Source organism: Oncorhynchus mykiss, chromosome 30 (assembly GCF_013265735.2).
Source record: "Oncorhynchus mykiss isolate Arlee chromosome 30, USDA_OmykA_1.1, whole genome shotgun sequence".
Classification (NCBI taxonomy): Eukaryota; Metazoa; Chordata; class Actinopteri; order Salmoniformes; family Salmonidae; genus Oncorhynchus; species Oncorhynchus mykiss.
In genome coordinates this window covers 18,281,314-18,296,775 of record NC_050570.1, presented here as the reverse complement: position 1 = coordinate 18,296,775, position 15,462 = coordinate 18,281,314, and the positions used below count along the sequence as shown (strand labels likewise).

The following is a 15,462-nucleotide window of genomic DNA, read 5'->3' as shown; positions in this document are numbered from 1 at the left end:
GAGAATTAGAGGGTGTGATGACCGTATAAGAGGCTGTGGTAGCAGCGGCAGAGAGAACTGTAGAGAACTGTACTCACGGTTTCCCTGAGGCAGTGGACTGCAGGCTGGCGGGTAACCCTGGTACCCTCATGTGGGGGTGAGAAGACTCATAGCCCACCTGGAGGACACAGACAAAATGTTAGCTCAGGCATCTGACAGAGCAGTTACAACTGCAGTTACAACCACATACTAGAAATGTACCGTTTCCCCACAGTGATTAATCAGTCCATACCACAAAGAGATATAACTGGTTTATGAGGTCATATCATTTCATTTTCAATAAAAGCCTACTCAGTGTGCAAGTGCATGAACACAGACACAGTTGAAGTTGGAAGTTTACATACACTTCGGTTGGAGTCAATAAAACTCACTTTTCAACCAATTCACAAATGTCTTGTTAACAAACTATAGTTTTGACAAGTCAGTTAGGACATCAACTTTGTGCATGACACAAGTCATTTTTCCAACAATTGTTTACAGATTATTTCACTTATAATTCACTGTATCACAATTCCACTGGCTCAGAAGTTTACATACACTAAGTTGACTGTGCCTTTAAACAACTTGGACAATTCCAGAAAATTATGTTAAGGCTTTAGAAGCTTCTGATAGGCTAATTGACATCATTTGAGTCAATTGGAGGTGTACCTGTGGATGTATTTCAAGGCCTACCTTCAGACTCAGTGCCTCTTTGCTTGGCATCATGGGGAAATCAAAAGAAATCAGCCAAGACCTCAGAAAAAAAGTCTGGTTCATCCTTGCTATCAATCTCCAAACACCTGAAGGTACCACGTTCATCTCTACAAACAATAGTATGCAAGTATAAACACCATGGGACCATGCAACCGTCACCCCGCTCAGCAAGGAGACAGGTTCTGTCTCCTAGAGATGAACATACTTTGGTGCGAAAAGTGCAAATCAATCCCAGAACAACAGCAAAGGACCTCGTGAAGATGCTGGAGGAAACAGGTACAAAAGTATCTATATCCACAGTAAAACGAGTCCTATATCAACATAACCTGAAAGACCACTCAGCAAAAAAGAAGCCACTGCTCCAAAACCGCCATAAAAAAAGCAGGACTACGGTTTGCAACTGCACATGGGGACATCATACTTTGGAGAAATGTCCTCTGGTCTGATGAAACAAAAATAGAACTGTTTGGCCATAATGACCATCGTTATGTTTGGAGGAAAACGGGGGATGCTTGCAAGTTGAAGAACGCCATCCCAACCTTGAAGCACAGGGGTGGCAGCATCATGTTGTGGGGGTGCTTTGCTGCAGGAGGAACTGGTGCACTTCACAAAATAGATGGCATTATGAGGTAGGAAAATTATGTGGATATATTGAAGCAACATCTCAAGACATCAGTCAGGAAGTGAAAGCTTGGTCGCAAATGGGTCTTCCAAGTGAACAATGACCCCAAGCAACTGGCTTAAGGACAACAAAGTTAAGGTATTGGAGTGGCCATTACAAGGCACTGACCTCAATCCTATAGAAATTTGTCGGTAGAACTGAAGTGTGTGCGAGCAAGGAGGCCTACAAACCTGACTCAGTCACACCAGCTCTGTCAGAAGGAATGGGCCAAAATTCACCCAACTTATTGTGGGAAGCTTGTGGAAGGCTACCCGAAACATTTGACCAAGTTAAACAATGCTACCAAATACTAATTGAGTGTATCTGACCCACTGGGAATGTGATGAAAGAAATAAAGGCTGAAATAAATCTCTATTATTCTGACATTTCACATTCTTAAAATAAAGTGGTGATCCTAACTGACCTAAGACAGGGAATTTTTACTAGGATTAAATGTCAGGAATTGTGAAAAACGGAGTTAAATGTATTTGGCTAAGGTGTATGTAAACTTCCGACTTCAACTGTGTGTGTGTGTGTGTGTGTGTGTGTATATATATTCTGTTTCCCTCTCGCTCTCTTTCCGTTTCCTCCATCACTACCCCATCCCTCTCTCACCACTGGTGATCGTCCATATCCGGCTGCAGCGGCGGCGGCTGCAGAGCCGTTCATCTGGGGGGAGACCAGATGGAGCCCCGCCCCATAGGCTGCCGCTGCCCCCGCCAGCTCCCCGTTCACTCCTGGAGGGGGCAGGCTAAACGCCCCGGGGGGATACGCTCCCTGCACCGCCAGAGGGTTCCTCAGACCCAGAGCTAATGGGGAGAGGAGAAGAGGGGAGAGAGGAGGGTGGGAGGGAGAGAGGAGATAAGATTAAGAATCGGGGTCCTCCCGAGTGGCGCAGTCATCTAAGGCACTGCATCGCAGTGCTAGAGGTGTCACTACAGACCCTGGTTCGAACCCGGCCTCTATCACAACCGGCTGTGATTGGGTGTCCCATTGGGCGTCTCAATTGGCCCAGCGTCGTCCGGGTTAGGGGGGGCTTCACTTGGCTCATCGCACTCTAGCGGCTCCTTGCAGCCCTGCAGGGCTGGGCACCTGCAGGCGGACCTCGGCCGTCAGTTGAACGGTGTTTCCTCCGACACATTGGTGCGGCTGGTGGGTGTTAGGAAGAGCGGTTAGGTGGGTCATGTTTCGGAGGACGCATGACTCCACCTTCGCCTCTCCCGAGCACATTGTGGAGTTGCAGCGATGAGACAATTGGATACCACCAAATTGGGGAGAAAAAAGGCAAATAAATCGATAAAGAATCGATAAAGCGACAAAGCAAATTAACCTTCAAAAGAATCCGGGCCTCCGAGTGGCTCAGTCATCTAAGGCACTGCATCGCTGTGGGGACTAGAGATCCTGGCTGTGCCACTAGAGATCCTGGTTCGAGCCCAGGCTCTGTCACAGCCGACCGCGACCGGGAAACCCATGGGGCGGCGCACAATTGGCCCAGCGTCGTCCGGGTTAGGAAAGGGATGTCCTTGTCCCATCGTGCTCTAGCGACTCCTGTGGCGGGCCAGGTGTACGGTGTTTCCGTCACACGTGGTATTTTCTTGAAATGTCTATTTTTTTAGTATATCACTATCAATTTCACACATTAGCCCAACCCAATCAGCAATCCGACACATTGGTGTGGCTGGCCAGGTTCCGCGGGCATTGTGTCAAGAAGCAGTGCGGCTTGGTTGGGTCGTGTTTCGGAGGACACATGGCTCTTGACCATCGCCTCTCCCGAGTCCATACGGGAGTTGCAGAGACGAGACTATCATGAAATTGGAGAGAAAAGCAACAAAAAAAAATTGAAAAGCTAGAATCCAACTGAGACCAGTAGCTGATGTTTACCTTAGAACTATGAATACAGAGATGGAGACACAAAGAGAAGTTGTATTGCTTTGGGAAAGGACATGATTACCATTCCCATTAGTGTGGCTGATAGAGTTAACACTGTTAGAGAAGACAGAGACCCTGTGTAAACAGCCAGCCTGGGAGCCAGCTCTGATCCTCTATGTAGGGTTCCACATCAAACAGGCACAAACGCATAGCTCTCTGCCACAGAAGCGAGAACATCACAAGAGCACTACTGCACTCTGCTGGCTGGTCTGCCACACAGCAGTGTGGAGCCACTTGACTACTGAATGGGAGCTGCTGGGAGGGGAGATTGATGCATTGCAATAGACTGACACAGCATAATTATGAAAGTGCCAGAGTCCTCTCTTTAACTCCCAGCTGAAAATCCACACAACTGCACATCTCTCACAAACATCAGGTAACCCATGTCAAGGGCATTTTGTATAGCTCAAATGGTTGGAACATGGCTTACCATTTTGATTAATGCATGGACTCAAATACTGAATGCAGATGGAAACTGTAGGCTGCTTCAGTCAAAATCTGATAATCAATGATTATGGCTGATATTAAAAAACCTAGTGAAAACTTCAGTACACATGTGATCCATGATGTTCTTGGTTTTACCCAGAGGGTCAACGCCAGGTTTGCCAGGGACGGGCCGGAACTGTGGGGGTGCACTGGGGCCGGGGGTGGAGGAGTCCTGGGAACCGTGGGGGGTGCCTGGCTTCATACCTGGGGTACTGGACTTCTCCCTCTGAGACAGACACACAGAGAGAGCGAGACACAGAGAGGCAGAGCGAGAAAGAGAGATGGGGGAGAGGTGGAAGGAAGTAGAGAGAGCGAGATGGGGAGAGGAGGAGGGAGGTAAAGATTGAAAAGTGTGAAAGAGAACGAGAGGGTGTGAGAGAAGAGATCATGTGACGTGAATGTGAGATATCCTTCCATCACACCACAGTTCTCAGAGAGACACTAGGTGCTAATGCTGTGGAGTTACATGAAGGACACCCAACATGGAGAAACCACTTGGAATGGAATATTTAACAGATGGCTTCTGTATCACTGCTGTTCTATGTATCTAGAATCTATGCTGTAGAGAGGTCATGTAGAAATGCAGTAATTCACTAAGGCTCAGTAAGGCTAGGGTCACATGGGATGTGAGCGTCCTTGCCACAGAGTTGAGGCTGAATGGAAGGACCATCACTGGAACTAAGTGTGTGGGCTAAGCATGCCTCACCATACATACAAGCACTCATCTTACCCCGGGCATAACTGTATGAAGCTGTGCGTTTGTCTCACAATAAAGGCATGTAATGGACTGATGCGGAGCATACCAGTGGCTCCCGGTCCTTGCTGCGGGAGGGGGAGGCTTGGCTGCTGGAGGAGGCCAGGGACGCAGGACTGGCCTGGGGAGGGGCGTCTTTACGAGACGGGGGCAACTTGTCCAGGCCGTTTTCTCTAGACGAGTAGGAGTGGACACTGCGGGGGGACGAGGGGTCCTGGGGGGGGGGGGGGCAGTGTTTCTCTCATCAATCTGAATCGGTCAATTATCAGAGTGATTTGGAGGATTTGAACTGAGATGCAAAGACAGGCCAACTCACCTCATCCACCACCAAATTATCATCACTCTTATCCGCATCGCTGCCCTGCAATCAAAATGTGGGATATTAGTTAAAACATTTGCACGTACACACACCCACCTAATTACTGAATTAATGTGACAAACGCACACATATTGCTAATCAACTTTTCAGCGATGCAGCATACTAACATAGTCCGTCATGAACTCCTTCTCGTCTGCCCTCCTCTTCTTCCCGTTGCTGAGGTAGTCTGCTGTACGGCCCTTATCCCCGTTGGACATAGAGCTCTGAGGGAGGGAGAAGGAAGAGAAGGTGATGAGACGAGAGGAACTGTATAAACCATGTCAACTTCATAACCACCCCGGCTAAATGTGATGGGAAAAAAAAATAAAAAAATAAAAAAATCAGGGCTCAGTGTCTGTGGGAGATTGAGGATCGAGGTGAAGTGTACTATATTGCAGTGTACTTGGGTGTAGGGAACTCAGGTGTAGCGTTCTCACCGGTCCCGCTTCGCGGTCTACGTCCATGATGGGCAGCATCGCCCCGCGTCCCCGCAGCCAGCCAAAACAGAGCAAACACAATACAACATGACTATCACCATTCTCACACGTGGTATTTTCTTGAAATGTCTATTTCTTTAGTATATCACTATCAATTTCACACATTATTAGTCCAACCCAATCAGCTCCAACAATCTAGCCAAGCCCCAGCCTAGACCAAACCCTACACATATCATTATTTTTCAGTCTAATCCATCCCTACCAGTCCCGTACTTCTCTATCTTGCTCCCCTCCTGTCCCTGTCCAAGCCCATACCTCTGTGGTGCTCTGCGGCGGCTGCAGCAGCGGCAGCCTCCAGGTGGGCCCTCTCATGGCCCTCCTTGGCAGCCAGCTGGGCCCCCAGGGCCCCAGACAGAGCCAAGAGGCTGGACCCTCCGCCCAGCGCCAGGCCAGGGTGAGGGAGGCCCCCAGGATGGGGCCCCATTTGCATACTGTGCAGACCCTGCAAACCCTGGGCCACATGCTGGGAGAGGTGCTGCGCCTGCAGCTGTTGCTGAAAGGAGGAGAAAGAACGAGAGAGAGAGAAGACAATGCAGGGTTAGAGCTGGGCTGGATGGGGGCTGTACAGGGGGGTATACAGAAAGAGGTCTGTCTCCAGTGATGCAGGAGCCCATGCATGGTGCCCTCCAAGATGGAGGGAGAGTGGAGGGAAGGAGAGTCTCCCTAGGAGAGAGAAAATCAATCCATGGAGTGCATGATTGTTAAAAAGATGTGAAAAAAGCCAAGAAAATCAGAATCTCTCAAATAATTGTATTTCTTCACATAACACTAAAATATTTTTCTTAGGCTGTAAAAATCAATGCAATGTGCAATTTGAAAGTCCTCTGGTTTGGTGAGGCCATTGGGTTGTCTCTTGGCACACAGCAGTAGCATTGTGCAGACACACAAACAGTGTCATCTTTCATCCCTCTCTCTTCTCCCTCTCCATTTCCTAACACTCATGTCAGCCTGTTCCAGTCAGACCTGCACTAAGTGACCAATTTGTCTGTCTGTGTGTGCGTGTTTGTGAACCTGTGTGTGCATGCTGGGAGGAGGGGGAATTGGCTACCCACAGAAAGCACAAACAAAATAACCGAAATAAAGATGTATGAGAGGATGAGTTAAACACTGTATGAGGTAGAGGAGGGAGTCCACGTACCCCTATCGATGCATTTAACTCCCCCATAGTCACCTGCTTGGCGCGCTCCATGGCCTGGACCACCTGTTGTTGGTGCTGTGGGACAAGCCAAGGTAACAGTGAGATGGGGAGAGGAGAAACTTAAATAAAAGTCTGCATTTTAACAAAATGTAAATACATTCAATACAAAAATGTGGTTTATATATAGCAAGGGTTGGAACCGGTTCAGGGAACAGAACCGAAAACTGGAAAATAACAATTATTTTAGGAACAGAACCCAAACCAAAAACAAAATTGATCAATACTGTTCCCGGAACAGAACCATTATTTTAAAAGCATGTGAACCGGTTAACACTAAAAACCACCATAGGCCAACACCCACCAACGTTTGATTTTGTAAATAAATTAAAAAACAGCCCCAAAAACAAATTTGTCTAGCTCCTTCCCTGACTGCCTAAATATTTGTATTTTACACTGCTCATTTGTCAGAATTGTGAAAATCAGTCTTTTTACTTTTTCCCCCCACACCTATTCTTAACTGTAGATCCTTAGTACCCAGCCAGGCGCTAATTGGTCCCTCTCTCTCACCTCACTGAATGAATGAATGAATGACAAATGGATGAACGGGAAATAATTGTGCACCTTACCCTACAATATATTTTTAAATTAAGCCTAACTGAATGATGAGGGTGAAGAGGCTGATTTAATTTAGAAAGACAATACTCTAATGAGAAGTTTGTTATGCCTATTTTATCAGCGGCAAATAATTTGCTCACACGTCTTGCGGGTTGATACTATTCTCTTTTACGTTTTACTTCGTAAAAAGAAGCTGTTATGGGACTGTTTTATTTACTAAAACTTTATTACTAATAACATCTATTGTAAGGGAAACGAACATGTGGTACATGTTGCAGTGGGCCTTTAGAATAATGCTTGACTATCCAGCGACGCAAACAATCCCAGCCCACTGAATGAATGACAAATAGATGGAATGGGCGATAATTGTGCTTACTTCACTATTAAATTTAAATGAGGCCTAACTGAATGATGAGGGCGAAGAGGTTGATTTAATATAGAACAACAATAGTGTAATGATGAGCTAATGTTATGCCTATTTATCAGTGATTCATTTCAATACTATACAATACTACTACCACATGGCTTGTAGGTTGATACCATTCTCTTTTACATTTTACTCTGTAAAAATGACCTGTTACAGGACTGTCAAATGTATTGTAAGGGAAACCAAAACATGCTGTGTGTTGCACAGCTCTTAGTCTTTGTTTGTCTCATCCCTTGTAAATGCGAAATACATCAAGCTGAGCAATGTGCATGTTAACCGTGTTAGAATAAGGCTAAACATATCCTTGACTCTATCCAAGTTGATGAGCAGGAAAGAAACGGTGACAGTCAGCCTGCACAGCTGGCTGAAGAACTACTAAAATAGTGATTTTGTCAGACAGCATAGGCAACAGCTCTATAGAGATTAGACGATGACTTGGAAAGAAATAATAATTTTAATAATGAAATCATTTTAAAGTCATGAGAAGAAATGGTTACTAAGTGATAAGCAGTAAATGGGCAATCGCTATCATCATAGGACTTATATTCATGTTTTTACTCTGTGTCACAGCATCTGTGTTAATGTATGTGTCTGCTTCCTGGCGGTACTGTACGTCAGAATGTTATACTGGGACTTCTTTGTTACGAGGAGCATGTGCACCAGTCTGTGGGTGGATGTCAGAGAGATATTGAACGTGTGTGTTACTGATGTGTTAATATGCATGACCGTGTGTATGTGTGTGTCACCTCCTGTGACAGGAAAGGGATGAGTTGGGCACAGATCACATTCAGGCGCTTGGCGATCTCCGTCTGCAGAAAAAGAGAGGGAGTGTGTGTGAGGGAGGACACTGTGTTTTTGTGTGCGCTCATCAAAGCAAAACACACCCCAAAACCTTAGCAGGGCTGGCTGCGAGGGCGAGTGTGGTAAATATTTCAGCTCTACACATCTGGTCCATGCAAATCCAAACACTGCCAGGGAACCCAGCTAAAATATTCATGGCCAGCATCTGTGTATGTGTGCCTACCTGCTGGGGGTCAGTGGGCTTAGCCATGGGCGTTTGCCTCTCTGATCCACACAGCTCTCCCTCCCTCCCCTCATTAACATAGCGGTGGCCCCCAGCAAACCTGTTAAGACCAGTAATGATATTCACGCAGAGATCATGATGACAACATCATTATGACTGGGGGTCATTAGTCTTGCTGACAGCTAGCCTCTCCTTTCTCCTCTCGCTCCGGCCGGCCACACAGCCCCACACCATTCTCTACTAAGTGATTTATTGATGCTGTGGTGAACTCCCACCCACAACCTCCTTCACACTCTTCTTCCTCTCCTTCTTGCCCCCCCCCCTCCATCCGCTTCCCTCTATTCTGCAGACAGGCAGTGCCCACCCTTCAGCACTCTCCTCCATAAATCCATCAGCTCCCTCCCCAGGGAAACACAATGATTTCTTGTTAGAGAACGCCAACTACTGAATGTCATCTTCAGGAGAAAGGGAGCCAGGGAGATTGGAGAGAAGGGCAGCATGGTGGGAGGGAGAGAATGAAAATGAGAGCAAGAGAAAGAGGATAAAGAGGGGAGAACAAAATGGGAGAGTTAAATGAAAGGGGAGGCTCTTGTGCACTTGAGGAATTGACAGCCAATGAGGCAGAATGCATAAGGAGAAGGAAGAGCTAGAGAGAAAGAAAGAGAAGGAAGGAGGGTGATTTGTGTGGCTTGTCAAAATCAGAGTGATTGAGATGGCGAAACGAAGGAAGAGAGCAGACGCTCCGAAGGCAGTGACCTGATTTAAAGTGAAATTCAGCAGCATGGACTGTATACCTGCAGGAGGGAGGGAGGAAAAGACTAACAGAGATGGGCAGAGAAGGAGAGAGAGAGAGAGAGGAGGCAGTGAGAGAGGAGAGGAGGCAGTGAGAGAGGAGAGGAGGCAGTGAGAGAGGAGAGAAGAGGCAGTGAGAGAGAAAGAGGGAGATCCAGAGGAGGAGAAAGTTAGAGAAAGAGGGATGAGGTCAGCAGCGGTAAGAGAGAGAATGTGAGGGGAGTAAAGAGGATGCTCCAGCTGCTTTAGGAAGAGCACATCTCTCCTCTTGTCTGTCTAGAAATAAGAATTCTGTTTGCAGATCCTATTAATGCAACAGCAGCACAGTGTCATGGGTCCACCCTTGGCGGATTAGCATTTTGTGCTGGAGGCCAGTTCACTAGATTCTCCCAGCAGCATAGCATACATAACTCCTCTAGACCCAGATTGACTAGAAAGGGAGGGAGGGAGAGGGGGAGAGATGACAATGGAAGGCGGTTGTACTCACCTGTTTGTGCATTTCAATATTAAGGCCGTAGGACATCTCGTAATACTGTAAAAATGAGTCGTAAATCGATGGTTATACATTTGCATATATGTAGATCTAAAAAGAAAATACACCTTTCAAGACTAGATGAATGGGCGAGTCATTTTGTTTCATTTATTTTGTGCCCTCAGCTCCAAGCTATGCCAACCTGGCATGTGAGCCCAGAGATGGTGTGTCAATCAATCGGTTCAGAACAAGGATGGAAAATCATCATCGGGCAGAGCTCAAATCATTTTAAAAACAGACGTCCCGTGTGACATTCTGACATGTCATTTTCAACAGGGTTGATTGAGGAGTAAGTAGTGAGTGATATATATATATATATATATATATATACACACATACATACAGCTGGCTGTTTGTTCTGCTGCTGTGCCAAGATTCAGAGCTGTTGCTAGGCAACTTGCAGACTCCAAAATTCAGAGCCCAAAAAAAGAAGCGAGAAATGGGTAGAGTGCCAGGGCTGTGCCAGGCTACCACATAGCTCCTTTTGCAACAGTGGGGCCTGGCACCACACAGTCAGCTGCGGTTAGGGGGCTCTCTGATCACGCCTCGTCTGAACACCGCCTGCTCTAAGGGAATGTGGAGGATTACCCATATTTGGGCTGGAGACAACACGTGTGGTCCATGTGGTTTCCAGTGGGTGTGATGTTTAGTCCCTTGCCAGATGCTGGCATCAGTGGTGTTGTGTAGTCAACACACACACACACAGCCAGTCTAACCCGAGACAGTTCCAAAAAAGGTCCAGTTGCCAGGACCACAAATTCCATCTGGACACAAATGCCCTAGAGCACACAAAAAAACAATACATACCCCAGCCTAAACATCAGTGCCACAGGTAACTACCAAAGCTGTGAATGAGACGAGAGACAAGGCAAGAAGGTCATTCTATGCCATCAAAAGGAACATCAAATTTGACATACCAATTAGGACCTGGCTAAAAAAAAAAATATACTTGAATCAGTTATAGAACCCGTTGCCCTTTATAGTTGTGAGATCTGGGGTCCGCTCACCAACCAATAATTCAAAAAAATGGAACAAACACCAAATTGAGACTACGCATGAAGAATTCTTCAAAAATATTCTCTGTGTACAACGTAAAACACCAAATAATGTATCCAGAGCAGAATGAGGCCGATACCCACTAACAATCAAAATCCAGAAAAGAGCCGTTAAATTCTACAACCACCTACAAGTAAGTGATTCACAAACCTTCCATAACAAAGCCATCACCTACAGAGAGATGAACCTGGAGAAGAGTCCCCTAGGCAGGCTGGTCCTGGGGCTCTGTTCACAAACAGACCCACAGAGCCCCAGGGCAGCAACACAATTAGACCCAAGAAAATCAAGAGAAAAAAGAAAAAGAGTAGGGAGTCTAGGAGGGGGCTGAGCACGTACCCTTGTGAAGGTAGGAAACACCTCCAATTCACTGATCCTCAACACAGGGGCCCCACAAGGGTGTGTGCTCAGCCCCCTCCTGTACTCCCTGTTCACCCATGAATGCGTGGCGATGCACGCCTCCAACTCAATCACCAAGTTTGAAGACGACAACTGCTCCACCCACAACTGCAAGGCTCTCCAGAGGGTGGTGAGGTCTGCACGCATCACCGGGGCCAAACTATCTGCCCTCCAGGACACCTACACGACCCGATGTCACAGGAAGGTCAAAAAGATCATCAAGGACACCAACCACCCGAGTCACTGCCTGTTCACCCCGCGATCATCCAGAAGGCGAGGTCAGTACAGGTGCATCAAAGCAGGGACTGAGAGACTGAAAAACAGCTTTTATCTCAAGGCCATCAGACTGTTAAACAGCCATCAGTAACACAGAGGCTACTGCCAAATACAGACTTGGAGGGGAATGTAACCTTTATTTAACTAGGCAAGTCTGTTAAGAACAAATTCCTATTTACAATGACGGCCTACCAGGGAACAGTGGTTAACTGCCTTGTTCGGTGGCAGAACAATTTTTTTTTTTACCTCGTCAGCTTGGGGATTCGATCCAGCAACCTTTCGGTTACTGGCCCAAAGCGATTAGGCTACCTGTAAATACAACCCATATTTATGCTAATTAATTTCCCCTTTGTACATAGTTATACACTGTATATAGACATATGACATTTGAAATGTCTTTATTCTTTTGGAACTTCTGTGAGTGTGATGTTTACTGTTAATTGGTTTTGTTTATTATCTACTTCACTTGCTTTGGCAAGTTTGTTTCCCATGCCAATAAAGCCCTTGAACTGCCTGCCTGCTCAGTGAAACACAATAAATCTCAACTCGTCTCCTGTAGACAAGAATCATCAGCATGGTGTTTGTTACAACACCCAAGGTGGAGTAGATTGAGTGTGTTGTTGACTGTGTGAGGGTCTCACCATAACATAGTGTCTCTGGATCTCAGTCTTCTCTGTGGCCAGTTTCTCACACTCCATCTTCAAGCTGTAAGGAAGAGGTTAAGATTTACAAGAGAGCAGATACTCATATCTATATAATACACACCCTGTTCAAAAGTGTTCATACAATATCATTCAAAAAGTTCCCACGCCCACAAAGACACACAGAGCCAGAAATACACACACATTAACTAACACACACATCCATGTTTAGTAGGCAGTGCAGACACCTGCAGATAGATGTGTGCCAGCAGAGATAGGATTGGGCAGGTGACAGGGCATTATCGCTTCAGAGCACACCAGGAATAGTTGAGCTCACACTTAGCGCTTGCCTCCCAGCCAGACCAGACCTGACTGCAGTCTCTCCCAGGACCAAGGTGTCATTGAAGGGCAGGGATGGGGCGCACTTCTCCCTCCCAATCTCTTCTCTCTCCATTTGTCCACCTTCACCTTCTAATTGCCCTCTGTGTGTCCCCTCCCTCTCACTATTTATCAGTCCCCTCCTCCCTCTCTTCTTCCTTCCATTTGTCCGTTTCTCCCTCTCTGACCCCTCCTCCCTCAGTCCTTCTGTCTTTGCCAAGTCACCCTGATGTGACCATGACCCACCATGGGACACCAGGAATCCTCAGCCAAGCACACACACAGCGCTCCTTTAAGGAACTAGCCATCGACCTCCCCTCCCCCGTGTCCTCTATAACATACATCCCTCCCCCGTGTCCTCTAACACACACATCCTCCCTCCTCCCCAGCCCAGGGTCGTATTTCACCCCGGCGGGCATGCTGCTGACTTGTTTGTGTGTAGCAGATTTATGCGGGGGAGAGCAGTGAGGGCCTGGGAAATTAGAATATGATTAATACTGCAACATTACCAGGCTACAACAGGTAATAACAGCACATCCGCTCCCCTTCAGAAGGCCGGCGCTGCCACCCATAATTGACTCATTTATCACCGCCAGGGAGGAGACGGGAGAGGGAGGAGATTGAGGGATGGGAGGGGCGGGTGAGAGCTCGAGGGATTAAATTCATTCCCCTGATAGATTTTATTATAGTGGAGTAGCCCCCCGCAGAGGTCCCCATGGCAGGATTTCTGAAAAGTGACAATTCTATCCGTATCCGTTCACCTAGACAAGGGCCAGGCTGGGCGTTTCCGAGGGTGACTTTCCTCAAGTTGTGTGGAGGGAAACATGCTAACACCGATGACATATACAAACACCAATCCTGGAGTTAGGAATAATTGATCTCAGACCAGGGTAAATATACTATTTTCATAATGTTTAATGGATTTACAACATGTAATTAAAGTACAGGAAACAGTCACGCTGAGTGAAGTTGTGAGCCCTTACGGAGGTTCCAGAGGACTCTCGAGTGCTGAGGGGGCAGGAGAGATGGATTCTCAGACAGGCAGGTTATCAGGAGTTGAGAAGACTGGTTCTGTATTCCATGCCTTGACAGACTGGCCTCAATGAATGCACTTTTCCACTGAACCCCAATGTCTAATTAAATCCCACAGGTCACAGACAACGCCAAAGAACATGGCTGACGTTTTACATTCTCCCAAACAATTGTGTAATTTTGTTATGTGTTTTGCGCAACTTATTTTTTTAAATGATTGTGTACTTCATGTTGCTGCTTCTGGTCTCTTATGACCGAAAATAACTTCTGGACATCAGAAAAGTGATTACTCACCACGGACTGGAAGAATATCCTGCTTTCACTGGAGCAGGCCCAGATCCATACTTTTGCATGAAGAAAAGACGCCGGAAAAGGAGACGCCGGAAAAGGGGACGCAGACTGGGGGATCCTTCTGAGAAGCTGGAGGCGAGCGAGTAAACTCCCAATGCCTTCCATTCTATTTGCTAACGTGCAATCGTTAGAAAATCAAATTGATGAACTATTATTAAGATTATCCTACCAACGGGACATTAAAAACTCTAACATCTTATGTTTCACCGAGATGTGGCTGAACGAAAAAACAAACAAGAGCTGCCGGGATTTTCCATGCACCAGCAGAACAGAGACGCTACCTCTGGTAAGACGAGGGGTGAGGGTGTGTGTCTATTTGTCAATAACAGCTGGTGCGCGATGCCTAATATTAAAGAAGTCTCGAGGTATTGCTCGCCTGAGGTAGAATACTTTATGATAAGTTGCCAACCACCATCTACCAAGAGAGTTCTCATCGGTATTATTCGTAGCCATCTATTTCCCACCACAAAGCGAAGCTCGCACTAAGACCGCACTCAACCAACACTATAAAAAAAGGCCATAAGCACATCTATCAGTCCAGTGTTTAATTGCTAAATTGTAATTATTTCGCCAATATGGCCTATTTATTGCCTTACCTCCCTAATCTTACCTCATTTGCACACACACACACACACACAACTTAATATTCTCTATTGTGTTATTGACTGCATGTTTGTTTATTCCATGTGTAAATCTGTGTTGTTGTTTGTGTCACACTGCTTTGCTTTATCTTGGCCAGGTCGCAGTTGTAAATGAGAACTTGTTCTCAACTAGCCAGCTGGTTAAATGAAGGTGGAAAAAAAAGCAAAGAAGAAAATGCTCACCCAGAAGCGGCGCTCCTAGTGGCCGGGGACTTTAAAGCAGGCAAAATTAAATCAGTTTTACCATATTTTTACCAGCATGTCACATGTGCAACTATGGGGGGGGGGGGGGGGAACAAATCCTAGACCTTTACTCCACACACAGCGATGCATACAGAGCTCTCCCCCGCCCTCCATTTGGCAAATCTGACCACAATTCTATCCTCCGGATTTCTGCTTACAAGCGAAAACTAAAGCAGGAAGTACCAGTGACGCGCTCAACACAGAAGTGGTCAGATGACACGGATGCTACACTACAGGACTGTTTTGCTAGCACAGACTGGAATATGTTCTGGGATTCATCCAATGGCATTGAGGAATACACCACCTCAGTCATTGGCTTCATCAATAAGTGCGTTGATGACGTCGTCCCCACAGTGATACATATCCCAACCAGAAGCCAAGGCTAGAGCTTTCAAGGAGTGGGAGACTAATCTGGACGCTTATAAGAAATCCCGCTATGCCCTCAGAAAACCATCAAACAAGCAAAGCATCAACACCGGATTAAGGTGGGTTGAGTCACTGAT

General features: G+C 46.5%; 1 protein-coding gene across 6 annotated transcripts in view; it reads right to left on the bottom strand.

The window, feature by feature from the left end:
- LOC110521463 (transducin-like enhancer protein 1) overlaps window positions 1-15,462 on the bottom strand; it is a 45,140-nt gene that overhangs the window by 9,257 nt on the left and 20,421 nt on the right. For 3 of the 6 annotated variants that reach the window (XM_036968867.1, XM_036968871.1, XM_036968872.1), the window contains exons 4-15: window positions 12,315-12,378; window positions 9,901-9,945; window positions 8,344-8,406; window positions 6,556-6,630; window positions 5,673-5,910; window positions 5,358-5,419; window positions 5,049-5,144; window positions 4,879-4,923; window positions 4,612-4,776; window positions 3,875-4,034; window positions 2,009-2,202; window positions 78-157 (exon numbers count right to left, since the gene is read on the bottom strand). In XM_036968867.1, coding sequence (XP_036824762.1) covers window positions 78-157; window positions 2,009-2,202; window positions 3,875-4,034; window positions 4,612-4,776; window positions 4,879-4,923; window positions 5,049-5,144; window positions 5,358-5,419; window positions 5,673-5,910; window positions 6,556-6,630; window positions 8,344-8,406; window positions 9,901-9,945; window positions 12,315-12,378 — 1,287 coding nt within the window. The remainder of the gene's footprint in view (window positions 1-77; window positions 158-2,008; window positions 2,203-3,874; window positions 4,035-4,611; window positions 4,777-4,878; window positions 4,924-5,048; window positions 5,145-5,357; window positions 5,420-5,672; window positions 5,911-6,555; window positions 6,631-8,343; window positions 8,407-9,900; window positions 9,946-12,314; window positions 12,379-15,462) is intronic. The other 3 variants (XM_036968870.1, XM_036968869.1, XM_036968868.1) reach the window with 3 other exon arrangements.